At 38.4% G+C, this 26896-nt stretch overlaps 1 protein-coding gene across 5 annotated transcripts in view; it reads right to left on the reverse strand.

Moving 5' to 3' along the window:
- XRN2 (5'-3' exoribonuclease 2) overlaps nucleotides 1–26896 on the reverse strand; it is a 51450-nt gene that overhangs the window by 15388 nt on the left and 9166 nt on the right. For 4 of the 5 annotated variants that reach the window (XM_075147883.1, XM_075147885.1, XM_075147888.1 and 1 more), the window contains 23 exons: nucleotides 26343–26401; nucleotides 26174–26263; nucleotides 24986–25058; nucleotides 24833–24883; nucleotides 24331–24488; nucleotides 23833–23907; nucleotides 23597–23730; nucleotides 23451–23508; nucleotides 23253–23360; nucleotides 22406–22450; nucleotides 21068–21199; nucleotides 19199–19317; nucleotides 15702–15837; nucleotides 12072–12179; nucleotides 11903–11992; nucleotides 11296–11368; nucleotides 8458–8541; nucleotides 7531–7628; nucleotides 7361–7440; nucleotides 5457–5513; nucleotides 3291–3359; nucleotides 3064–3198; nucleotides 1553–1680 (listed from right to left, as the gene is read on the reverse strand). In XM_075147883.1, coding sequence (XP_075003984.1) covers nucleotides 1553–1680; nucleotides 3064–3198; nucleotides 3291–3359; nucleotides 5457–5513; nucleotides 7361–7440; nucleotides 7531–7628; nucleotides 8458–8541; nucleotides 11296–11368; nucleotides 11903–11992; nucleotides 12072–12179; nucleotides 15702–15837; nucleotides 19199–19317; nucleotides 21068–21199; nucleotides 22406–22450; nucleotides 23253–23360; nucleotides 23451–23508; nucleotides 23597–23730; nucleotides 23833–23907; nucleotides 24331–24488; nucleotides 24833–24883; nucleotides 24986–25058; nucleotides 26174–26263; nucleotides 26343–26401 — 2160 coding nt within the window. Of the gene's footprint in view, nucleotides 1–1552; nucleotides 1681–3063; nucleotides 3199–3290; nucleotides 3360–5456; nucleotides 5514–7360; nucleotides 7441–7530; nucleotides 7629–8457; nucleotides 8542–11295; nucleotides 11369–11902; nucleotides 11993–12071; nucleotides 12180–15701; nucleotides 15838–19198; nucleotides 19318–21067; nucleotides 21200–22405; nucleotides 22451–23252; nucleotides 23361–23450; nucleotides 23509–23596; nucleotides 23731–23832; nucleotides 23908–24330; nucleotides 24489–24832; nucleotides 24884–24985; nucleotides 25059–26173; nucleotides 26264–26342; nucleotides 26402–26740; nucleotides 26829–26896 lie in introns of those variants that run through there. The other variant, XM_075147887.1, reaches the window with a different exon arrangement.

Below are 26896 nucleotides of genomic sequence, written 5' to 3' on the forward strand. Positions count from 1 at the left end.
CGATGGCATTGGGGCATATTTGCAGTGGAGTGCTTCCTATACAACACAAGGTGCTCAGATGCCACGAGGACGAGAGCTTTCTAAGTACCTAATTGGCAAGATCAGCTCCATGTACGTAAGGCAGAGAAAACCTCTTTGAAATAAGTATTTCCCACAAAGCGTCAAGACTCGAGCTTCAGACGACTTGAACAGCAGTATAGGGACTGATGGGCTCAAAAATACTTTCTCTTTCCCCAAAGCCACGCAGACTTTCTCTGTTTGGAGATTAATACAAAAATGTGATGTCTGTCTGGTAATTCTGCCTTCCCACTCCCCATACTTCTTTTTAGATCATATTTCTCATTTGTTTAGAAAAAACACTTGTTTTTCTTTAATCAAAGTTAATAGCTCCAGGCTCTCATATTGAGTCCGTCTCTCCACTTAAACCAATCTGATTCCTTGCACAAGAAAGCTTCTGCACCCACTATCAACTACACTTCATCTGCTTTGGGACTGGATAGTAAGTTTAATTCAGAGTGGCCATCGATATTATTTATTTGCTGTTTCATATGCAGCAAAAATGCAAGTCAAATATAAAAAGGCTGACAGCTTCACTATGCAGTAATCTGGTCTTCTGTACGTGCCAAAATGTTGGGAGTTCAAACTTTATCTGTGTCGGCTGTTTAAACTTCAAACACTTGCATAATTCAATATTGCAAGAATTCAGCTGAACAACGAGAATTTCTTACTTTAAAGCACCTTTTTAGGTCGTTTAGCCAAGTTTCCTCCTGTCTTATTCCCACCATTACAGAAATGCAGCTCCCGATCAAAAGGCAAAGAGACAGGACTCTTAACTAGCATCCTTTTTGGGAGCCCTTTGCACAAGCAATTCCTTTCCAGGATGAAGAACTCCACTTTAGGTGACACAGGATTTATCTTACCACTTCCAGTGACCCACTTGTTCACCAAGCCAAGAGCAGTTGGCATCCCTGACCTCCTGACCATCTCCTACCACCTCTTTGCCAGAAGTTGCAACACCTACTGCAGGCAGGAGAAGCCAATCCAGGACTGTGAATTAGCCATTTTGGTTCAGTCTGGCATCTCAGCACCAACCACAGCTCTTCTGTCAGTCCTACAATCTCTCCTGATCTGCCGCCATACCTTGTGCATTAATTATTTTCTGTGGCCAGCATCCTCCTCTTCTTCTCTTCAGACACAAAGCACCAAGCTTCTACTAAGTCTGCTGATGTTGGTTTGATGTGGGGATTCAGCCACATACTGAATACGTTCCGGATAACAGACACTAGGAACCCTTAGCAGACAAAGTGCTATTTTTCTTATTGCATTTGAATACTAGGCGCAGTATTCAAAATGGGATCACACTTACAGGCACATAATTACATTTTAGTAGATTTCCCTACAGCAATTCCATAAAGGAAGAGCAATAGAGAAGAACAACACAAGGTTAATGAAGACGGATGCCTGAATCCACTTCTTATTTGTAATCGTGCAACAGACCAAAACAAAACTGTATTTTTCAAACTCTGAAATGTAGAAAGCAGAACCCACTTACTTGACAACAATTTAGGAATCTGCTGCTGCCCACTCAGAAGCGGTCTGGTGTATGGGCTCCCATAAGTTCCAAGAGGTACTGCATTGGCATACATTCCTGGCATCCCTCTTTCCCTTGGCATCATATGGCTATTATGTGTAAGAAATGGAAAGGAAAAAGAATAGGATGTTTTTATGAACACCATCTTACAGCACAGCTGCTACCCAGCCCATCAAATACCCCAGCTCTCTCCAGTGCGTCAGTGGAGATGTGCATAAGCACGATGCAGTGACGCGCTTACAGACCAGGGTCCCAGGCACGCCACAAACAAAGCACACGCTTTGTGAGCTGGTCCCAGCAAAAACTCTGAAGTTTCTATAGCAAGCCACAATAACCAGAAAAACATGTATTTCCTGCAAACTGCGTAAGATTTCAGTAAAACTGAACTGTTGTCACATTTCCTAGTAAGTGAGAGTTGATAGAGATGCGGGATCTGCAAATATTGGTGGTTTGATGTTTGCCAGGCCTTTGCTGTTTTTCCTGTGCAGAACTACATTTGCATTAAGACTTAGATGCTTGTGGTGTCTGCCACCCTGGACAGCAATTTGAGACGTCGTATGTGATCAATAACGCAGCTATACTTTTTTTTTTTTATAACTGTGACATAGAAGAACAGAAAATGGTTCATAAGTGTAGCAGTGGAACAATTATGCTTTCCAACACACGAATGGAGAGAAGGGTGTTGCTTTTTCTTCTTCCAGCTCCTCCAGAGCCATAAGACGAAGAAGGCATTTTCTCTTCCTAAAGAGACACTCATGTTCAGTTGCTCACAGAGTTTAATTTTATTTGCTAGTATTACAATCTCCTTTAAAACATTCTCTTTTCTGGCTCTGATAAACATATGGCTCCTTGCACTCCCCAGTAAGGAAAAACATTTCATTTTAACTGTAATACATAACCCCAGCTCATCCTCTCATCCTGCGCTCAGAAGCATTCTCGTACTACACTGCCCCACCTGAGAAAGTTACTTGGACTTTTGGAGAACTAATAAAAACTGACTGTGGCAATGCTTTGAAAAATGACGAGCAAATGGATGGTATGGTGTAACACATGGGCGTCAAACAAGGGTTTTTAAAACCCTTTTTTAAAAGCATAAAAGACATTACTGTCTTCATAATAATCACTTGTGTGTAATATTCTCATTGTACCTTCTGTACGTTAAGCGAGTATCCACCAAACAAGTGGAAAAAAACCAATGGGAAAGTTAGTTAGAAATATTTAGCAGAAAAAAACTAAACCCAAAATCAAGAAGAACGCAAGGCATTAGGGCAAAATCATTGTAATATACAGTTTTCATCAATACTGAATTTAAGTATCACATGCCAAAGTTTCCAACATGGAACACCAGCACCTAATCTCTGACATTCCATTCCCACCCCTCTCCCTTTTTTTTTTTTTTTTTTAATTAAAAAAGCAATAAAGGAGTATAGTCATCTCAGCAAGGCAGTCAATAACAACACTGCCAGTCTTACCCTAAAGTTCTAAACGCTGACTGGTCCAAATGGACTGGTTTTCTGTCTCGATTAAAACCAAGTTGTGGTCTCCAAGGCCTGCCATCATTGTTGGTTTTTTCCCAGTCTCCTGGCTTCAGAACTGGAGCAGGTTTCCTTAATATTAAAAATAGTTCCATAAATACTTATCAGAGCAAATACTCAGATTAATATAAGAAAACAGAATCAGTATGACAACTGATACTTACTTTGCACCAGGTAACACTATAGCCTTGAAAACAAAGTCTTCATCAAATTGTGGATCTTTGAAAGAGATACTAGGAGAAAGGATGTGAGGATTAGGATTAATTACATGATAATTAAGACAAGCAAGATTAAAAAGTAATTGCTGCTTTATTAGCAGTGATGTACACAACAGAAAAGATAAGATTCAAGAACCCACGACTTAAACTGCACAGTGCATTTCTTGCACATGGATATACCCAGTATATTGGACTTGGATGTCTCAATTATTTTCCACAGGGTGACCTTTTTCCTCCTCTGTATCAACAGCCAGTCCAAAAGAAAGTTTAATGTCTAGAAAACAGTTAGTCCTATGTATGGTAATGAAAGTACCTTCTGCAGACCCTTGAGTACAAATCCTCTAGTCAAAGCACTGATTGTACTTGATTAAGTTCAAAGGCTGCCACAGTATAGACAGGAAGGATATCAGCTTGCTATGCGTCTACTCAAAAGCGTACAAAACTTAGAAGTGGGATTTCCCGGGCCAGGGAGTTTTTATCCTGAAAGGCGGCTTTGCAGTTGCATGCAGTTCCCGTGGAGGGATATTCACCTACTTTCAGTGACATCTCGCAGACCCTGCATTTTGAGCTGTCTAGTATTAGACAAAATAAATAGTAATGGAGCAAAAAGTGGCTGAAAGCTTAATTTCTGCTGATACAATGCATTATATAGCAGTTCGAGTTTGCTCTAGGAAAATTCATCCACACTCCTAGCAATTCCAATCTCCTGGTGTAAGTATCCAGGTCTCAGGTAGGTCCCACCAGGGACCTGTTTGAAGTACACGGCACCAACCTGCCTCCTGTTCTCTCACTACCTACCATTTGATATAGAAGAATGCTTGGGATGCCAAGAAAGATAAAAGCAAACTACTAAGCAGAATAATCTCACTCTTCCAGCTGAAAAACATCTGATTTTCAGCAGAGAATGAATGAGACTCAAAGGAAAGAGAGTAATGGTCCCTTGGAAAATTCAGCCAAAGTCACAAGAACTGAAGAGCAGAATCATGACTGCTCATACTATCTCAAGAGACAGGAAGAAAAATCCTTGCAATAGAGAAATGGACAGAAGCGTAAAGCAATTCAAACCTCCTGACAGTGGCAGATGGAAAGCCAAAAACTACCTTTAGCTCATCACTCAAAGTAACTAAATCCCCATTTCAGACCATCCTTTCTACAATATCCTGACAAGCCACAACTTAGCATTTCTTACTGCCTGTAGATAGTTGTTCTAGTTGAACCAAGTTATGCCTCCTTGGAGGAAAAAATTATGCAGACAGATCACAAGTGATTTTCAGTGTCTCAAGTATCTTATGTGGCTCAAGAAGCGAAAGGTTATAGGCTCAAGCATTACATTCCCATTATACTGTGCCAAATTAAGCGAGAATAACGTACAACACACCAGACCTACAGAAATGTGCTGTCAAGTGCAAGAGTAATTAAAATCATCTGTGACCACAAGATTTGCTCTTGGAAACTCTGCATTGTTTTTTATTCATTATGAAGTTTCTTATTATTCTCCCACATATCACAGTCAGGCAAAGTCAGTATTACTCCTTTACTTCTCAAAGACATGAAGCTTATATTCTCAGGCATCCTCTGGGAATTGCTAGGAATAAAAATGGATAAAAATCCAAGAGGCAAAAATCAAGAGCTGGAGGGCTTTCAATCAATACCCAATTCTGTCTCGGAGGCTTGCTCTCATGAACATTTGGTTTTCTTTAATTTAAAAGGCTTGATACAGACTATCAAGTTCTATAGGTGTTGCTCTTTGCTTGCCAAAGACCCAGAAGTCCCAACAGAGAGCAAGCAGAAAAGCAACAGCAGGAAAGATGAGGTATTTCTGAAGGGATGAAACACACTGGGTTTGATGCACTGAGAAATGACCATTTTGGACATCTCTGCAGGGCACACCACTACGCACTCTGCTTAACCACCCTAACCCAAGCTCGCTGTGTTACAACATAATATCTTGGATTCAATTCTCACAGAAAACCAGAAACATTTAAAGTAAAAGCTTCAATTTTATTAAGAGATGGATTCTGTTGCAAATTCAACAGCACAAAACACCAGAATAAACTGAGGTTTGATTGCTGTATTTTGTATGCCATGCATTAAAACCCAGAGTTTACTTACCTGACTGCAGAATTTTGTGCAAGATCACGCAGCATTGGAACAGGAGACTCCACTGTCCTGGTAAAGAGAAAAACCTCTGTCAAAACGTCATGTAACATATTTTTCACCATTTGCTCCACTTTCTCTGTTGCTACCGATCCCGTTCCTCTGTCAACTAAGCTTGCGACACATAAAAGGGATTTCAAAATTAACTTTCTTTTCCCTAAATGAAATACTTCTATAATCAGTGGAACTACTGAATCCTTATTTCTTAATGTCATTACTTTTGCAGCTGATCTGTGTGGATTATCTGGTGTCTAATAGAGGGTTCACACACTTCCCACTACCCAGCAGCCTGTTTATAAACCTTAGAGCTATTCTGCACCTTGGAAACTTCCAGGTACTGCTAGAGTTTGATTATAACAAGCCAACAGGTTCTAAGAGGGCAGGAGAAGACCAGAGAGACAGACACACATGCAGACACCATGAAGACACAAAACTGCTTCACTAGGAAGAAAAAGGCTTTGAAGTAAAAAAAAAAAAAAAATTCTAGCAGCTGTTTTCCACAGCACTTAAAATCTCCTTTCTAACTGAGATTTAATAGGCTGACATGCAGTTGCATCTTAACCCTTTCCTTCTTTCCTCCACAAAACTCTACCCCTTCAGTTCAAGCAAACAACATGCCCGAGAAAATTACTCTTATCAATCAGAAACCAGATTCCTTTGTTCACCCTACTGCGCACAACTGTCACAGACCATGTTACACATAGAGGTCACAAACTGTACACATGCTGGCTGAATTTGATCCAAATCTTTCTAGCAAAGACTTCTTTTGAAGCGGTGATATAAATGCCTGCTCATCTTCACAGAATTCCTAGCAAACTACTTCTCTAGGTAAAAAAAAACGCCATTTCTCACGCCCTATCTAGGGAAGACAATGCCAGAAGAGTTTTCTTTTTCCTGCATTGCTATTCCCTCCAAGAGCAGCTCTGACTTGCTCATATTCTTCGCAAGCCATGACAAGAATAGAGAAATGTATATTAGTGAGTGTGACCTAGGATACATTATCTGTCCAACAAAATCGGAGTGTTTGTGCATTTAATGCAAATCAGTTACTGAACACCTGCTTACGCCTCTAAGCAAAGTTAGATAAACGAATGCATATCCTACAATGTGAAGATTACACTGATAATTTCTCAAACTAAATGCATTATCCAGAAAACAAAAAATATTAGCATTTTTTGTATGTGTAGCTGGTAACAGTCCTGAATTTAGTGCTATAGCCTACATGGAAAATGGCAAAACATATCTCTATCTGGATTTTGGATTTTTTCTTTAATGCAATTAAGATTAGCATATAAAAAGCAGAGTTGCTGGGTTTTTTTTAGACAGCATGCACTATTGGAAGTTACATCAGACTGCATTAAATTAACATTCATACAAAAGCACAGAGGCCAAAACAACATGACCTTACTGAATAAGGCCACTGTTCACTACTACTTTTATTATATAGTCCCTGTTTACCTATTAAAAAGTTCAAACATTACTAAATACATAAAAATCAGTCTTCCATAGATGAAATGACAAACAAAAAAAAAAAGGATTCACCAGCAATTAAATACACACATTAGAGCGCTTTAAAGATTTCTAATGCTGCTTTAAAAGCCTAGTTCTCTCTGAAATAAAAAAAATAGGATCGTAGAATGAAAGTTTTACTTGCTTGTTTTTTCACATATACTGATGATAATACACACCTCCTATGAAACCTAGCAGAAAGCACGTTTAACCTCAGAATTAAATGTGTTGCGTTGTCAGGAGTCTTAGGTTCCTTGTTGTGGGCACAAAGAGATTTTTATTTAAATGCAGATCTAACTGAAAGAAATGTCCTTTAGCATCAAACAACCCATAGCAAAAGCTATACTCACTGATCTGGAAGAACAGCATTTTCATTCAGTGTAAGCTTTCCCTGGATTCCATGGCACAGCTCCGGGGGTATATCCACTGGCTATGGAAAAAATAATTTTTCAGCTGAAGCATTTTATTAGACCTCCACCCTCACGATTTACATAATTCCTTAAGAACAAGTACAACCTACCTCTGTATTTTTGGTCTTGTACTGTTCTACAATAAAGTCACAAAGTGGATGGTGCTTTCCAACAAAGAGAACATCACCACCCAGGCTATTTCTTCTGCCTAGAAAAGATGAAGAGAATGGGATAAGAGTTTGGAGCACAGAGGGAAGGAAGGAATACAGCAGACCAGCACACCGTCCTGTTGACATCTCCACAAAAGGAAAGCTTCACTGTGATTTAGGAGAAAGCTTTGAACACTCCTTGAGAGTGTTGGAAAGACACTCTCTGCCCAGAACAGGATGTCTCTGGCCACAAGGGTAGTTGGCAGACACTAAAACAACAGGAATTGTGGTTCAATGGGAGCAATGTTGAATTTAGAACAGAGTAATGTTGAAGATACAGACAGGCTGGGGAAAAAAAACCAAACCAAAAACCCCAAAACCCCACACACCTCCCAACCAGTTTACCTACAAGGACCAGCTATTATTTTTGTATAATGGAGAAAGTAACACATACGTTTGCCTATATAAGCTGAACACGAAGCTTCACATACCCTAACTGGACACAGCCAGCCTACTGGTCAGGGAACAGCCAATACACCTATCAAGTTCTACCGCCAACTCTAACCTTGGAAACAGTTTATTCTTTTGGTTGCAACAAACTCATCTTACAAGTACTTTGACAGTGTATACTGGTAGAAGCTTTTCATACGATTAAGCTGCCATCTAACTTTCAGGTTAAGTCTTATGCAGGTCTACTTCAGTAAAATAAAAGTAAGTGAAAGCTAAAAAATCAAACCCATCGAGGATCATTCTAACTACCAGCACCATCTATGGAGAAGAGGCTACAGCCTCCATAATTCAATCCAAGCAAATATCTATTATACCTTGCTCATTTAGGGTGAAACACAGTAGTAATAACAAGTTGTAACAAAATATCACAATTCTTACTTTCTTCAGGAGTCAGGTCAGGGTAGACTTCTTCCAGGGCAGCTCTAAGGCGTCGCTCATCAACAAATGGCAATAATGCAACACCTAGTAAAGCAAAACCATCATTTTTTCACACTTGTTGGGGAAAAAAAAAAAAAAGGACACTAGCACGGAAAGCTGCAATAGATTCTTTACCCAAGAAACAACTGTTGCATCAGTCACAGAAAAGAAAACCCTACATTTTCGGAGGCTGTGACCTTGCAGGCTGTTTAGAGAAAAGTAGTTCAGTGGCAGTGCAGGTTGAAAAGAGCTTATCTCCCTCCATCCTCCTCCTCCTCCCCAGTCCTGGGTAGGCAGTGGGACGAAGTCACCTCTACCCACACCTGCCTCATTTCGGAACGAGCTGAGCTCAGTGAGACAGTCATCATTTGTCTCATTTGCTACAGATACTCCCCTGACAGAACTCAATGCTACTTTATTCAAATTAATTTATTAAGAGACAACAGTGGAAGAAATCACTCCCAGTTCAGTGACGAGGTGATACAGATATTATCCATTAGGGACTATTCATACCAGCTATTAATTTTACTCCGAGATAACATGGAGGCTCCTCTCAGGATCAAAATCCCTCACCAAGCAGCACATCTCAGAGCCCACCCTTAATCATATTGGACGAAGCTGGAGAATAGCCTTCCCTGGTACGCTCCAGCGTATGTCGTCTTCTATTATAAAATCCAAAAAAATTACCATGAAACTTCTTCAAAGATTTACTTCTGTCACCCTTATTATCGGTTGGAATCTGGAGTAATTATTTTAATTTTTATTTTATTTCCCTTACCATGAACACTAGGGCTTTTCCTGACCAAGATGACAGCAAAGGCTTTCTACTAAACTGATATTCGTAGTTTCGTATCTGTGCCTGTACCAGGTCTACTGGCGGGCACGTCTGTCATCACTCCAAGGTACAACATTCACAGAGACTTTCGACTTCCACAGACTTAGATTCCCGATCTAAAACTTGGTCTGCTTCAGAAGTTAGATCTTTACGTGGCTTTATTAAAACAAATACTATTGTCCTGGAGCTGAAGGAAAGGGGACAACCTAAAACTTTACCCGAAGCGTAATTACACCAGAAGCCCGTACCCCCTTCTAACAGAACCAGTTTGGAACAAGCTACGAATAAAGTCTTAAATACGTCAGAAGTTTAACTGAATCAGAATATTATTTAGCCTACTGCAAAATAACGAGGAGCAGCGCTGCACAGCCTGCTGTTGCCAACCACGCCAAACAAGAAATCTGCACCATCCCTGCTTATGAAGTACGAGGACAATCTCCACGCAGACTGACTACTGCTTTAATAAAGACAGCACCAGACCTTAGCCACGTTCAAATTTCAGCTGGAACATAGCTACTTGTGAGGGGAAACAGTGATAAGCCTACCCTGGAAAACAAACAATTTATTTTCACCTTCACAACACACAGGTGGAATGACAACAAAACGGGAAGCATTCATAACCCAGGAGATTGCAAAAAGGATCAATGCTGAACTTTCAGAAGCATAATCACATCTCTAAAATGAAGATCTTCTAACATTTAATTAAGAGGACAAGGTATCCTAGATGCTTTTTAACAGAGATAGTCTGTACTTCCAGCTGGGAAAATATTTCTTCTTTCACAACTACCTTTTAAGCAGGAGAATTCCAGATGTTAATCCAGAACAAAGAGTTTATAATGCAATTAAGCATTAAATTAATCAAAAGTAACGTTATAGGCTGCTGAAAGCACGTGGGAGCTACTTAAAACATTACTGCTTTAGACTGTGGATTTGATAACTGGACAAAAGGCCTACGGAAAGTTGCCAGAGTCACAAAAGAGGTAAGAAAGGGTGACAGAGGGAAAACCTGCTGTGCAACTCATCTTGTAATACCTAGGAATATTCTCTCTGATTTTGGAACACCGTCCTGAGTAAGATACTCGTGCGTCTAACTGCGGCTATTTCAAAGCATAGGTGACCTGCCTTGGGGGAAGAATCACAGAATCGTTGATGTCAGCAGGAAGCTCTGGAGATCATCAAGTCCACGCCCTCTGCTCCAGCATGGTCACGGGCTGCTCAGGTTGCCCCAGGCAGGTTGCCCAGGGCCATGTCCAGCTGGGTTTGGAATATCTCCAAGGATGGAGACTCCACAACTTCTCCGGGCAACATGTTCCAGTGCCTGAGCACCCTCACAGTAAAAATCTGCTTTCTTATGCTCAGATGGAATTTCATGTGTTTCATTTTGTACCCAAATAATTATTTATACCTATAATTGAGATGTTACATTATTGGCTGAATACCAGATACAAAATTTGGCAGACCTTTAAAATTAATATTCTCTAAAGAAAGAAGCAGAGGCATTAAATACTGCATCTGTTTCTTCATTCTTTGTATTCATCCAAATATTTCTATATTCCCCAAAGCATTTTTCACAAGGTACTAATGAGCCACTGATTGAACAGAACAAGATCCATTAATTAAATGCAAAGGAGACAAAAGACAATTACACAGTAAGGCTGATAAAAATAGAAAAATGATTAATCTAGTTCAGGAAAAATTAACAAATCTAGAATGACTGCTGAAATTACTACTAATCATTGCCAATTCTAAATCAGTTACTGAACCATAATTTGTTCCTCATACAAATTTCTTTTCAAAAATATACCTGCTGCAAAATACTCTTCTCCCCACACCAAGTAACACAAGTTACCTGTGTGACTTCGTGCGTCATCATCTCACTTTTCCATTTTCTTCTTATTTTTACATAGATTCTTAAGACTAAGGTCACTATACTATAGTCAAAAAAAGGAAGGTTCAAATTTCACCTTGCCAAGCGTATTTCTTCCCATTTAAATCAATAGCAAAATCTTCAGGGTAGAAGTCAATTATGCTTGATTCCTGTATTTGAGAAAATAAAATAGTAATAAAAAAAATCATTGAAACCAATTACGAAATCGATTCAGAATGCCATGTAGTACTGTACTTCGCAGAGGGCGAGCAAACACAAAGCTAAGGAGGATGCAAAGAACTTTGACTAATAGAAACATGTTTTATTAAATGCCATTTAAACATGAAGTGTGGTAGGGCACTTCCATTACTTAGACTATCAAAACAAGAAGTTAAAGCAAGATAGAATAATTCCATATAACTGGGTTAAGGTATCTGCTCCCCAATTAAGTTGTGCAAGGTTTCTATAAGAAAGTAAACGATCTTACTAAAGTGTAAAAGAGTCAGGAAATAATTTTTCTCATTGAAACATCTGAATTCAAAGAAACACTTTTAAGGATCTTTGAAGAATCTCTGCAATCTACAAAAAAACGTTCCCTCCTGGTCTCTATTATTTTTCTGCCTGAAGTAAGAAGCAGCAAGTCATGCTCACACAACTGCAAGACGACATAACCTTACAGAGAGGAATAAAACAAGGATTCTCACCGGATCTGTCATGAGCTTCCTCCATGTTGGTGGCAGAAAATTTCCACTTGCAGCTGGAAATACTCCCATAAGTTGTTCAAGAGGCTTAAACTGTTGAAATGAAACAAGCAGGTGTAGGACACTTCTAATGAGCTGTTAAATCATAAATGAATAAGTAAAGATGCCCTACCGGTTTTGAGCCTTTCTCAAAATCTGAAGGCATGTCTGCAATACCCTCAAAGTCAGAAGCAAACGGAGCATAGTGAAAAGGGTAATACCAGTTCCAGGATGCACAGCCCTAGAATAGAGAAACAAGAGAAACAAAATCAGACAAATCAGAAAAGTAAAAGAAAAAAAATAAAAATCACGTAGCCCAGTCACTAAAGATGACAAAATTTAGCCCAGCATCAACCGGGAGAAAGAGGAGTCCCCATGATTAGAAAAGAAAGAGCTCTTGCCTCTAAAGGTACTCTGGACTTCAGGTTGGGACTTAACTTTTCATGGCCAGACTAGAGCGAGTGAGTTCACTGGACAGTGAATGGAGACCTCGGGCATTTCCTCGGAGCACAGAACAGCAGATAGACTTCTATGCCAAAGTACTCTTGCTATGGGCTAGGTTTGAGTCACTAAGGGAGACAGCCAAAGAGACAGGACCTAGCACCAGAACGACACAAAAGACCTTACAGCAGAATCTTAACCTTAGCTTCAGGACACCGTAACGTACCTCATGCCTTCTTCCTCCCCCTCGAGAAAAAAAAACCACCACATGAGCACGTGCACAAAGTCCAATAAAACCAAGCACAAAAATTTCTTGCAAAGAGTAGGAAATCACAGTCTATCCATACAGTTAAGCAGTCCCTGGGGCTAAGCCGAGGAGCCTGGAACAACTGGACACATTTTCAACTTGTGTAGAGTTGCTACCACATCTCGAACAGGGAAATACACACAGATGAGGAATTTCCAAGTTCTCCAAAACTGTATAAACGGCAGTATCGTGCCAGTCAGAAAGCCATTACAAAGGTCTCAATAGGAACAGAAGTTGTATTTTTCTGGCAGCACGCAGTTTGCACTACTCTTTTTCCATGCAAAATCCCACCGTTAACTTGGGACCAGAGAATCCTGATATGATACACTCTACAAGGTGTGAAAATGTGAACAGTATTTGTTGCAGGCTGAAAAGTATTCCGGTTTTAACTGTTACTTTTCTATTCAGTACAAGCACTAATACACACTTTGAGTAACATTTTGCTTTTCCCCCTCTTATTCTTCTGTCTTGAATATTGGGAAATATAAAGTGCATTCACTTGAAAGAGGCAAAATAATCCTCAAAAGGGAGAAAATAAAGTAAACTCAAACACATCAGTACACAATGCACTTTGTAAAAGAAAGGTGGGTCTAGAAGGTCCAAGTCAAGTTTTCACCTCCTCAGCTATTTTTCTTAGCAGTACCACTTGAAACAAAAGCCTAGTATTTTGACTTCCAATTCTGAGTACGTAAATGTCAATGAGGCTCCTCCAGTGATATTTTTGGTATACAATTACAGAGACTATAATTATTAGATGCAATTCTTCAGATGGTTTCAGTATGTTTCAAAAGCCAGGTGGATTGGTTTCTTCCCCCCCCCCCCCCCCCCCCCTCCTCTCCAAACAGATGTTCCCACTAGTGGAACATGCTTTATTAGTTTTTTATAAGAATATAAAAGCACATAATGTATTCTGTCAGAAGTTTTATGGACAATGTGCAGTAGTTATTAGAACTAATTCTTATTACGGTAAAAACAAACAAACAAAAACCCTCAAGCAAACCTATTTTGAAATTCCCCCAGTCCAACAGCTTCCTAATCCAACTTCCACATGGGCAGAAAGTGACTTGACTGCTGCTCCACACCGATGCAACAGACTGCCCGTGTGTAGCAGGTTACAGTATCCTGCCTACACATAGTTCTGTTACGCAAGTACAAACAGCGGTACGTGCAAGTATTTCGTTGCTGCACTATTTTAAGTCTGCAGTGTAATTTTTTTATAAGGTCTAGAGAGAGACTTGCCTTCTTTTAGAGTAATCTGAATATGAAGCAAAACAGCAAAAACAAAGCCCTAAACATTTGCGTACTTTCATCAAGTTTTCCTTTGGAACATTTCTAAACCAGAAAATATTTTCGGTACAGTCACTTTTCCTTGAGGTCTTACTGGCACTCCTTCTCAATTTTCTTGAGAGCACTATGGTCCTGCCTGAAGTTGTTGTCAACCTCACCAATTTATTTTCGTGGCAACTGTAATCATCTATCACTTCTATACGCATCAGTCACTTCATCCAGAACATCTACAAACTCAGAAGGACAAGGAGTCACCTACATACATCTCAATAACTAGATTGTTTTTACAAGCTAAACTAGCTAGTGCTGCACAGAGACTTGCCCATATTGTTTTAAGCTTGGTATTTGCCTGTCTTCCAGCTCCTATGCATTTAAAGCCACAAATCTCTCAACAGCGCACATGCAAATGCAACCCCGGTTTGAAGAGTTATAAACACACACGATGATGTCTGCACAATGCCATGGCCACTGATCACAAAGCAATGAACACACACCCCATGCACACTTCTTTGAATAAAACAAACTTAATTTTACAATCTTCAAATGAGTATAAATATTTTTGTCACCTCATAAATATTAGCTCAGTTTTGCCATATACTCCCTTGGTCTAAGCCTTCAGTTTCCCTTAAAATCCAGACTGCCTTTTGCAGTGGTTTTGTACTACTGCATCGCTGAAGGTCACACTGACAGTTTCCCAGCAAGTAGACACCTACAGCTAATCTGAAGATTCATTTACCCACTTTGGAGACCTGTGGGCACGTATGGAGTTCTAGGAATATATCTTGCCATGGTTAACAGGAACAGGAGCTACTGAAGGATGTGGAGAGCACAGCTCTCCTGCAGATCAACTGCAACAGACTCGCGAACCTTAAACTCTATGGTTTTCATCCACCGTAACATGCAAGTCAGAGCCCAAACTCAACTAATTAATACAGTGGAAGGGGAACACACTTCCTCTTTGTTCCAAGGAGGCGGGGCGGGGGGGGGAAGGAGTACATGTTAAAATAAACTAACTTTAAGACTCTATATTTTTTTTGCAGGCATGCGAGGTATTTGCCCTGCCTGCGCTCTAAGTTGGACAGGTGTGAGTCACCTATGAAAAATGCACAGTTTTATCAACATGGCACTGCGTTCAAGCTACAGAGCCCTGCTGAGACAGATAAACTTCATCGGCTCGAGCACATTCTGTTCCCAGGTCACACACAAAATATAACTGACTTTGTCTTCAGGGCACGAAGCTAGTTATTAACCATCAGTGCAACAAACCCCAATATGTCTAACTAATCTCTTGCCAATCTGACATCTCAATTATCAAAAGATTTAAACCAGATACAGATTACTTCAATCACAATACACTTCATAGAACATCATTACAATCTATGGAGGAGACTGACAACTCTGTTCCTTTCAAATTCTTACTAGCATTTCACAGGCTCTGTCCTTTGTTCACTCATTTAGTCATCTGCAATTCCACTATGCATGGCTATGTATAGCAAAGGAAAAATATGCATGTCGTTAATAAACTAACAAGTGCCGTTACTGTACGTGAGAAACAAAAACTGCATTCGAATCTTGAGTGTCAAATAGAATGGGCACCCACTTATTCTACATCTTCAAAAAAAGCACTGCTTTTCAAAAACGAGCAATGGATAATTATTATTTCTTGAAAAGAAATAGGGTGCAGACACAAAACAAAACTGAAGTTTCAGAGAAGAAATTTTTAAGTACCTGGTAATAATATCTGAGAACCCAGCAAAGCCCTTCCACATAGGACTGTACAACTTTACGACGGAATTTCTCATCAGATGCATCAACATCAAATTTGTTTTTATAGTAGCGCTGTTTCCAGCCAGTTTCCCATAACCTGCATAACAAACACAAATAGATGTCAATACATGTTAATATATGCACATTTACATATCTGAATGAAAACATAAGCCAAAATCACTTGCTACTTCAATTCCCATTTTTATGCAATTTAAATGAAAGCATAAAAAGTGATACTCAATAGCAAGAGAATAAAATTTGATGGTTGCCATAATAGAAAATCCAGATGAAATTCTGAAGCTATCATCCTGATAAACACGTTTTCAAAGTACTTGTTAAGAGCAGGGTAGATTTTCAAACATGTGCTTACTGCTGTCAGGATTTTTCAAAACAGTATTGTTCCTAGTTTGCAATTTCATCTTTCTTATCAGGAATCTACTACCAAAACTGCCATTTGAACTTTGTTCTTTAACTGTTCCAACTATTAGAAAGAGAACAAGCTCTCCCCCTTCCTTCTTTTGTTTAATCTACGCTAGGCCAAAAATCTTTATCTTACTGGAATACCTTCTCACATCAAGTTCATTCCTCTATTCTTAATACCCCTCTCAAGCAGAAAAGTGATACAGTTTCTCTGCCACTCAAAATAAAAAGTAAGCGAATAAATAATAAGCAGCAGCTTGATTTCTATATTCTATTGCTGTTCAGACAAGCTATGATTACCAGCAGAATTATCTGCGGCTCGGGAATCCCATGCTTGCTGACTCAGATCAGATGAGTTCCCTTTTACACAGGGGTTTTCAATCTTTCACGACAGAGATGGATATTGGAGTCAACAGAGCAAATCTCAGACACCATTTATCCTTCCTTCCCACAGCTCCCCCTTATGTCTGTCTACGGATGGGGCAGGGGAAAACAACCACTTGCTCATCTTTGACAGACAAGCATCTGAATCCCTCAGTTCGCATGTATAACGTTAGGAAAAAAGTAGATAGTGTGCTATATTGGGTCACATTTCAAACAAGAACATTCTGTGAAGATGAATAGCAAACACACGCCATAAAAACTGAGCAGGCAGGGGGAATACAGCTGTGGTGGGGACGGGCAGCAGCAGGAATCACTGCCTACAGACTCCAGAGCTTATCCTCCTTGGACATTTTACCCGCTCCCCGAATCTGCTGTGTTCCCTGTCGTTCAGTGGGTGACATGTCAGTTTTGGAGCACAGCTGTGCCACCAGCAAGGAGCTATTAATATCCACGTAAAACTTCGAGTTGTTAGTCCTAACAGACACGACGTAATCTTGGGGGAAATTCCAGTTCAATTCAGAGACTGCCATCCAAAAAGGTAGTTTAAGTAACAGAAAGATTAAGCTCTACTTAACATTTGGTTATGTTATCATGCTTCAGAACTGGCCTCCCTCACAAAAATATCTGGGTTGTTTTTTGGGGGCTTTTGGTTTGGTTTTTTTTGGTTTTTTTGGGGGTTTGTGTTTTTTTGGGGGGTGTGGGGTGGTTTTTTTTTTTTAATTTAAACCTATCATTCACCATAGTGCATGCATTTTACACACACACATCTCAAAAGTTCACATGAATTTTGGTATTCGAGCGAACTAGAGTAAAGCAAATTACTAATCTGATTTAGAAACTGGTTAAATCAGATAAATCATTACTAAGGATTTTTTTTTTTTTAATAGAATTTTATTCTCAGCAGTTCAAAACTTGGCATCGATTGTCACATCTGAAAATCATCATGCAAGGTCCCTTTCTACAAAGGCTGTGACCACTTTAAATTACATACAGAATCTGAAGCACACAAGTAACCTGCAAGTTCAACTCAAACTTACACTTGTCAGAATCTCATAGAGCAATAAATACAGCGTATGAAGCCTTTAACACACAGCAAAGAGTGATCTGTGCTTTTTTACATAAATTTTGGTTTTGCAAAAAGGATCTTCCCTTGCTTCTGCTTCAAGTTGGTTGCCCAGTACAGGGATACTTTTTAAAATCTGACCTGAGCTAGTTCAAAGATGATTCAAACTGATGAGGAGGTGGAGAAACCAAGAGATGTTTTCAAGAGTTTAAGAAAGCCAGGTGAGCAAGGACCGAGCTACGTGCGCTAAAGTCTTGAAGGACAGTGCCATGAACATCTGCAGTCTATGAGCATCCGACCCTAGGAGCTCCTTGGCAGCTAGACACTTGCATAAATTTCAAAAACCTTTTCTGTAAGATAACAAAAACCAATCTGCTAGCTGACTAGAACTATTTATTCTAGTTTTAAAGTCATTCTAAATACAAAATATATTTTTGCAAACAACTTTCTTGCATCTCGTACATTTATGCAGTTTTTACTTACAACGAGAAACATAAAATTATTTTCCACTCAGAAAAGGATCTGAATAAATATTCTGAGCTACAAAAAAGTTTAAGTAACTGCAGACGAATGTAGCATATCCTTTTGCTTGACAATACCAACCCTGTCAGAACTATTGCTACTCGTAAATCACCATGGTTCATTCACACTAGTTGCTATAAAACTGTTAAAGCTTCTTTTAGAACCTCTGTTAAAATTCAAAGTGGAAAGCAACATTAAAATTTATCCCCATTTTAGATAAAAATTCTGCTTGCTTGATTAAAAAAAAAAATCAATCCATTCAGATCTGCACGTACAGGAAAGAAAACAAGAATGAGAGCTAGAATATCTGATATTGGAAGATCTGATGGTCACAACAACAGTGACCAGTACTTCACAATGAAGTAACCCGTATTGTTCTCCCATGTCCACCTACGTCCCCTGACTCCACAGAAAACAAAAACCTACTGGTTGCATTTATCAGGGCAGAGCCTTTAACAAAAAATTAGAAGGGCCTTCACCCTCGACTTAAAGGGCGATAGCTTGATTTAAACCTTTGATAAATGCAGACTCACTGGTAATTCACTGTCAGTTAATTCTCATAAAATTCCTATCCCTTAATCATCTAGGGATCAGCTGTCCTAAGACATTTAAAGAACTCATCATAGACAAAACAGGGCCTGCTACAAATCAAAGATGGAGGAAAACATATTATGGTAGTCAGGATAAATAATGCTGCACACGTGAATGTAACTGAATGTTACGGGTTAAATAGCTCAAAAATTCAACTGCATCACAGCGGCATTCAGCTCACATAATCAAAGCTGAACAGTGAATGTCTAGCCAATCTAGTGCTTGGTCTCAAAGGGAGTAGTGGCTTGGAGGATGAAAACCTGCACGCATACTAATCTAGATACTTAGATTTAACAGCTATAGCTTACACATCTCACTGGAATTTACTGAATATTCTAACCCTCCACGTTAATTACCGCTGGATAAAAAGATCACAGAAAAGCATCTGAAGACACTGCTGCTCTAAGCTAAATGGCATTAATTAGACTGCATCTATTTCAGCAATTTGCTAACAAAGTGCTACAAAAAATGGCTTCACCTGATATTATCCTCTGGCTCAGGTTCACTGTCACTATCTTCAGCTTTTCGCTTAATTCCTCCTGCCAGGGATGGGCTGCCATCAGAAGTGAGGCTGGTATTTGGCGATGATGAAGTTGTCTAGGGTCAGAATTATTACAGATAAATAGAGGGGTGGAAAAGGATTATTAGGCATTTTAAATTCAAGTTAAAATTAACAGCTTTGTGATAAAGAAAATCACACGCGTTATTTTCAATTCCCCAAAAACTCAAGACAAAAGCTACACAATCCTTAAACTATTAAGTCAAGTAGCAAAAGAAAAGAAGAACACATCTTTGTATTAAAAGGTAGGCATTGATACATACAGGCAAAAAGTTCATTGTATTTGAGAAAGAACAAGATGCAATAAACAAGACAGTATAAATTGATAAAACATGCAATTCTGGAATACAACTGTCGTCTCTAGTCCTACAGCTTATGTTACAACTTCATTTTACAGCAATAGTGAAAAATGCATATGCAGACTACCGCAAAAATGGTGCTTGTAATTCAGAACTGGCAGAAATACTAAGTTTCTTCACAACTGATCTTTTAAACTCCTTTCAAATTTAACTATTTTAATATTACAGAATCTAAAAGAAACTTCTCCCATTCCCATGCTTAACCCATGGGCAAAAGTTTCAAGATTAAAAGGGAAGAATAGTAGAAATTATACTTAAAAAAAAAAACCCAACATATTGTATTTATTCAGTCTTAAAAGACAGAAAACTTCTTTATGATGAAAAGAACCTTTACTTAAAAATTTGTTCACTGTTTGGGTGAAGATTTATGCCCAGGGAGAAAGTATTTGTCGTAATTGTTATTTAAAATTAACAATCAAGACTTCTAAGAGAGCACTCAACTTATTTCCAATTTTCCGTCACTTTCTAATACCATTTCATCTAAGTTTCTCCCCTTTCCAGTGAAAGGCAATGCTTTGGAAAGCAGTTTGACAAACACAGAGATACGCAAATCACAAGTTTCCAAAATACAGATATCTAAATCTGTGCGTGTGTGTATGTATCTCTATCTGTGTATGTTTTTTTTCTTTTTGTGAGAACTGATTGAAGTATAATAGAGACATAAGGCTTGGAGGAAAAGCAGTGTGTGTGGGAATGGTGTCATATTTTGCAAACACATTATTTAATGGCAGCTTGCATTATTTTTTAACAAAATCCGCTTTAGATTTTTACTGCTTAGAACTAACTCTTTGTACATACAGAAATCAGAAAAACAAATAAACAAAATACACACACTCCATGTGCATTTCACATACACCCTCTCAAGCACAGAAACCTGGATCTAGAAGTACAGTTTCAGAATAATCAAGCTATGCCTCAACAATTCTCAGGTTATTTTAGCAGTCCTCAACAGCACTGCGAGACAGGAAGTCCCCACAGAAAATTAATAACCAAACAAGTCTACAAAGTGGAGAGACGTCACAAATTCCAAAAAGAGTATTAAAAGATCTCAATCTCAGGGATTCAGTTCGTGTTTCTCTCAAACCTACTGAGGAACTTCCTAAACCTGTACTCACAGGAGGTTCGAGTCCACAAATGCCAAACAAGTTTGAGAGGAGCCACCATATTTGACTCAGATGCATTCACCTCACACTTGCCCTCCCAGAACTATTTAACAAGCAGTATCATACCACACATTAAAATAAAGAACACAATTTTATTCAAGTGGTCTCACAAAAATTGGTTATTAAAAGACACTTCCTTGAAAAACAAGTATTTTTTGGTCTGCTTTTCCAGAAAGCTTGTCAGGATAGAGAAAAAGGTGTCCGGAGTAACGCAGGATGTGATTATTTCCCACTCTATGTGTAAATACCTTTGAACATCTACTTACAGAATTCTGTCTGTCATGCATTCTCATCTCAAAGGCGGCTTGTCTAGGGTTACTGATTGCCTGAGGACTAGATCGATTTCCCAGAGCTTGAGGGGAAAACTGTCCACCAGGAATAAAAGAAGGCTGATCCCTCTAAAAGATAAATATATATATAAGTATACTGAAAAAGCTGTGTAATCTCCACAGCAGTGTGATGATGCTCTCTCACAATTTTCAGATTAACACATTATATAAACCAAGCATAATTTATTCATTCACTCAGTTCAGCTTTAATTAGTTATGTTTAACAATCTCAACCAGACACAAGATGACACTTACAAGTGACACCCTTATATTCCTATAACTTATTAAGCTCCTTCAAAAAAACCTCAAACAAACCCTGCATTTTGTGCCCATGTTCTTTTTACATGGGCTGAAAGGCAGTTTTTTGGGGTAGTGAGACTTCATCTAACTTACTGGGAAGAACGTCCTCTTTGTAAGCAAAGTGAATAACCTCTTCCACTCTCATAGGGATAGTCAGAAAATACGTAATTTAAAAAATAAACGCAAGATCTAGATAGTACTCAGAGGGGGATATCATATGCCTTGAAAGTTTTGGAAGCCACGCTTGCAAACCAAGAACAAGGCTATATTGAAAGGAACACACAAGAACCCACTTTTCACATATCAGAACATTTTATGAATAGAAGAAAAATCAACACCCTTCAATAACACAGTTTTAAAGAATTCAGCTTACATGGGTCAGAAAGGGCAAACACGTTCCCGCAACAGCTAATGCTTCTCTATCACATCTGAGAGATATTTGGCAACACTGACTTGCTTGCAGGCAGAAGTGTGATAACTATGGTTAGGGGTAAGCCTTCCTTGCTTTTTTAGAAACGTGCCTCTAATCAAGCAAATCCATTTAACGCAAATTGGTATATGTATTTAAACCTAAACTCCTATGCTAAACTCCACTGCCCTCAGCAATACAGTTGCTGAGAAAACTTGCGTCAATGCATGGAAAAGCAACTCCTGTACAGTGACCATGCTGAAACGTCACTAAATAATCACAGAAGTGCCGATTTGTGTAGATTTGAAGGACACAACATACAGCTATCATCCAGCGCATTCAACTCTCTCTCTCCCTCCTTCCCCTTTTACAAAGCCTTTAATACGCAATTCCTTCTTTCAAAGCTCCAGTCTACAAAAAGCCTGAAAAAACTCTTTAAAATAGTTTACACATGGGCCAGAAAATGCCATGATTATGACTGCAGCTTCAACCAATACATCTGCTGAAAGCTATAGTACACATTTTAATTCTTGCTAGTTTTTGCATTATGAAAGGAATGAATTTACCTTCATTCTTTTTCTTTTTTCTTTTTGCCGTCTTTTAAAGTTATCCTAAATAGAGAATAAAGAGAAATAAAGTCAGTCAAGCATACAGATATCTTGGAAAAATATTTCATTATAATCCTCTATTACCAGAAGGCCATAAGGTTTTTTTACGTAATGTTCTGAGTAAGACAGAGGTTAATTCTTGTATTTGTAAATCCAACAGAAATGGGATAGAAATTTCTACACTACCCTGAAAATCTGTTGGGGGGGGAAATGTTTTGCCAGCACTGGCACAGTATTTTTTGACTGGATAGTGAATACAATTCTCTTCTTTCATTCACAAAGTGTTTTATGCCCTGCACTTAATGAATAAACTGGAACATGTCTGCAAATAGCTGCACAGACAAACTGCAGAGAAAGACCAAAAGAACAACAATCTTTGGACATATTTCAAATGGCAGGAGGCACTGCAAGGCAAGAACGCACTTTGAATTCATACTTAGTATGCCACCGCTGCTCATGGCTTGTACTTCCACAGGTTGCAGCAAATTACAAAACAATTCCTTCTTCAGATTTCACAGCGGCTATTCAAAAAGCTGCAGGCAGTAACAGAACTCACATACAGTTTTCATTTTGCTGTTACTTGGGATAACAATCAGAAAAACAGGCCTTGCCGTCCAGAAAAAGAAAATCAACTGGAAGCACTCAATTCCTTTTTGAAAATGGAGGAATTCACTAGGGATTCTAAGAAAAAAATATGAAGTTTGTTTTTTTTCCTTATTCTACTAAAGGAGTAGTAGACTCATTAGTAGTAGACACTAATGCAAGTGATTAAAACTAAACTCCAAGAATGTAACAAAAAAATTACATCGTCATCTTTTCTCTTTTTGAAAATACTATCTTCAACTTCTCCAACAGCTAACATGATCATCTGGACTCGCTGTAAGTTGACAAAACCACTTTCTGTGAGATACCCCTGCAAATAAGAAAATAATATAGTTGAAAAACAAGCCTATTTTTGTAGCAAACACACAGATATTTTTAAAGAAAAAGCAAAAAATTTTACCCCAGTTTTGTGCACCACATTTTTATAGATGTTAACCAAGCGATCAATTGCTCCCTCCCTAAAAACAAACAAAACCATGAGATTCTTACTATTTAGAACCACAGTAGGTATACTTGCAGGAAAAGAAAACATATATTCTCATCTACCTGATCTCCAAAGATGGCAGATGAGGAAGAAAGTCATTTCCCACAAAGAAGCACATAAAGACCCAGTCATCAACACTTCTTTCAAAATCAAAAGTGAAAGGCAAACTGGCCATAGTGAGTTCTCTTTCCAAATACTGCAACACACACACAAAAGAAAAAGGACATTAAAAAATGCTACGTACGGCGTTTAAAAATATTATTTATATAAAGCAGATATAGTAACTGCTTCAACGTACCTCTCGCAAAACACATAACCGGATGAAGATAAATTCTTGTTCAGCGACAGGAAGACTGTCTGCAAACTGATCGTGCTAAAATAAAAGGAAAGAATTGCATTACATCCAAGCTCCCCTTAAAGTTTCTCCAGCTCAATTTTAAAGGCTTACTTTGGGAGAAGTTAAGAGGTATACAAGTACAGTTTCCCAAGTTCTTACGCCAAGCATGCATTTTGCCACTTCGCGCGTCTGTTAAGTTACTGATCATTTTCTCTCACCAGTGGAAAAAAAAAAACCAACAAAACACCACAAGTGAGGATGTTAGGTTTGGCATAATACTTTTGTGCTACAGAAGCACAATTTTTACTTATTAATATTTGAGGAAAGCTACATAATTCCAGTAATATAATTTGCATTACATTTCAGCCAAAACCAACAGCAAGAACAATTTGAGGATCTCATTAAAACATACGTTAGCCTATAGATAAAAAGAATTTCTAGAAATAGCACAATTCTTACCTTGCCTTGTTTTTCTCTGGGCAAACCTTGGCAATCCTTAACCTCATGACCCATCTGGTTACAAAGACCACAAGGCTTGGGTTTATTTGGTTTAAACTCTTCCCTAATTATAGTGAAGTTTGGTTCATGTGTGGCTAACCCAAGCATAATCAGATCAGCTACCAATCAAAAGAGAAGAATAAAATATAATGAAGGATAAACATTATTAAGCTTTTTTCGAAATAGTTTAAAAGCGAAGTACATTCTACCTTAAGCAAGCGTGAACACACAGATATGCTTACCCCCAAACTACCCAGACAGTACAACTAAGTAAAAGTTAGCCCTTCAGCTATGGACAGTGCTATATTTTTTCCCATATATTACACAGAGCTTTCAAAAACTAACAAATACACTGGATTATTTACAGAAATACAAGTCAAAGCCTAAAAATTGCAGCCCAACTCAATCACAAAACAGCACAAGAAAGTTTAATAGGATATATTGCTAGCAAAAGAGAACTCACCATCAGCCCCACACAGACAATGATGAGTGTTTGGGTCATGGTTTGGTTGAGCTATACAAAAGAAAATTACATTTAGTCAAAGTCACGTAAAATAAATTATTACTGACCATACCTTAATTTAAAACAAAATGTTCACATTTATCTGAACTTTACCTCTTTGTCTTCTAATGTAATCCATGATTTTATGTTCACCTTCACCAGGAGCACTAGCATCAGACAAAATAACCTGTGAAACATTTAAATTATGTAAACAATTTATGCTGCCACAGTAAAAAAAAAAACAAACTTATGTAGTTCATATACTGAATATTGACTGTGACTTATGAATACTTGAAATCCTAATTTGTAGTTTCGACTAAAGTAATATGATGCAAAATGAAATTATTTAAGAGTTTGGAACCAATGAACAGACCTTCATTTTTCTGTATTAATTCTAGGATGAAGCTGATATATTGATTCAAATACCACTGAAATTATCACACCATTAACTAACATATTTGAAGTTTCCTGATAAATTATCAGGGCAATCAAAATACGCACTAGAGAACTAACAGATAAAGCAGACATATGCCCGCTTCCCTTTAGATCTTCTAAACTCGTAGATACACTGATACATTATCACATTATACACTTCCTTACACTGATGTCCAGGTGAGCATTAGCGTTCACAAAACTCGTATCTGATGGAGGGAATTAAGCAGAGTCAACTGCCCCCTAATTAGACGACTCTAACAGTCAACTTCTGGAAAATAAAACAGACAGCTGCATCTGAGAAGACTGACTATTCTGCCCTCTTGTACAGAGCAAACACACGGCTGTCAGAAACAAAACTCAGTGGGGGTGGAGCGGCTGGGGAACAGGAGGACAGAATTTCAACGTCCAGAAAGGCAAGAAAGCCGATATGTATTATTTTCGTTGCCTGTCATCTATTGTCATCCATCACTAGAATAAGGGAGAAAATGCAGCCTACCTGAGGTAGCAAACGAGTTAAAAAAGAAATAGTGAAAAGAATACATATACAATGTATCTTGACACTTTTCCCCAAAAGAAGAAAAAGTATTCCTAAAACCCTGTCTCCCGTTATATCAAATTGTGGCTTCCACTATCAAATCTTTTCATTGCTCTTAAATGAAATTAAAACAAATGGTGCTGTTAGATTGTGTTATTAGGATGAAATGCATCTCTGAAGTCCCAGTAGAATGTGCAAGTTGGTCCACTATTAATAACAGCACACTGCCAGAAGATGAGACAAATCTGTTAAATTTATACTCTCTGATCACATCCCAACCCAGCCTAATAGATCACCTTAATTTTCCTGAAGTATGAAAATGTGAAACTTACTGTCAAATTTTTCCACCCTGGGTCACTGTTCAAACGGTCAGCAATGTAATAGCGGAGACATTTAGCAAGATTGTCCATAAACTCAGTTCCCTAAAAAGTGATGGAAGAAAATAAATTAAACCTTCATTCAGACACTGGCAATTGCTGGTTAAAGTGCAAGATTACTTACCGGGGTAATACAGTTGCTGTCAAATCTCTCTTTCACTTCTTCTGGAGGAAGAATGCCACCTAGAGCAATAAAAACATTTAACAGAAGTAAATCAATATGGAACATTAAAAACATTTTTTGCATGATAAAAACCCAGATGGCTCCCCTGATAACAGTTAACACTTAGGGAAAGTTAGTTTGTTTAAAAAAAACAACCAAACAATAACAACAAAACTAAAACAGGTCTTACCATTATATTATCTCCATCTTAAAATAAAGTATTAGTACATTTACAAACATTGTTGTTACTTCAGAAAAGTGATTTCACTACCTATTCTGTCAAAAGACTGTGAAAGAAATCTCAAAGAAACTAAGCTTGGTAAATGAGATAAAACATTAGGAAATAATTATTTTCTTACATATTCTCCCCTATGTTTCCACTATCTATTCACTTGGGCTCACAAACAGGGTTACACCAACTCCTCTCATCTCTGAGCTTCATAAAGGGTCTTCATAGTCTAGAAATGCTACAGGAAGAAATGTTAAAAAAGTCTTTGTCCTCCCTTTTTAATCTC

Source organism: Calonectris borealis, chromosome 3 (assembly GCF_964195595.1).
Source record: "Calonectris borealis chromosome 3, bCalBor7.hap1.2, whole genome shotgun sequence".
Lineage (NCBI taxonomy): Eukaryota > Metazoa > Chordata > Aves > Procellariiformes > Procellariidae > Calonectris > Calonectris borealis.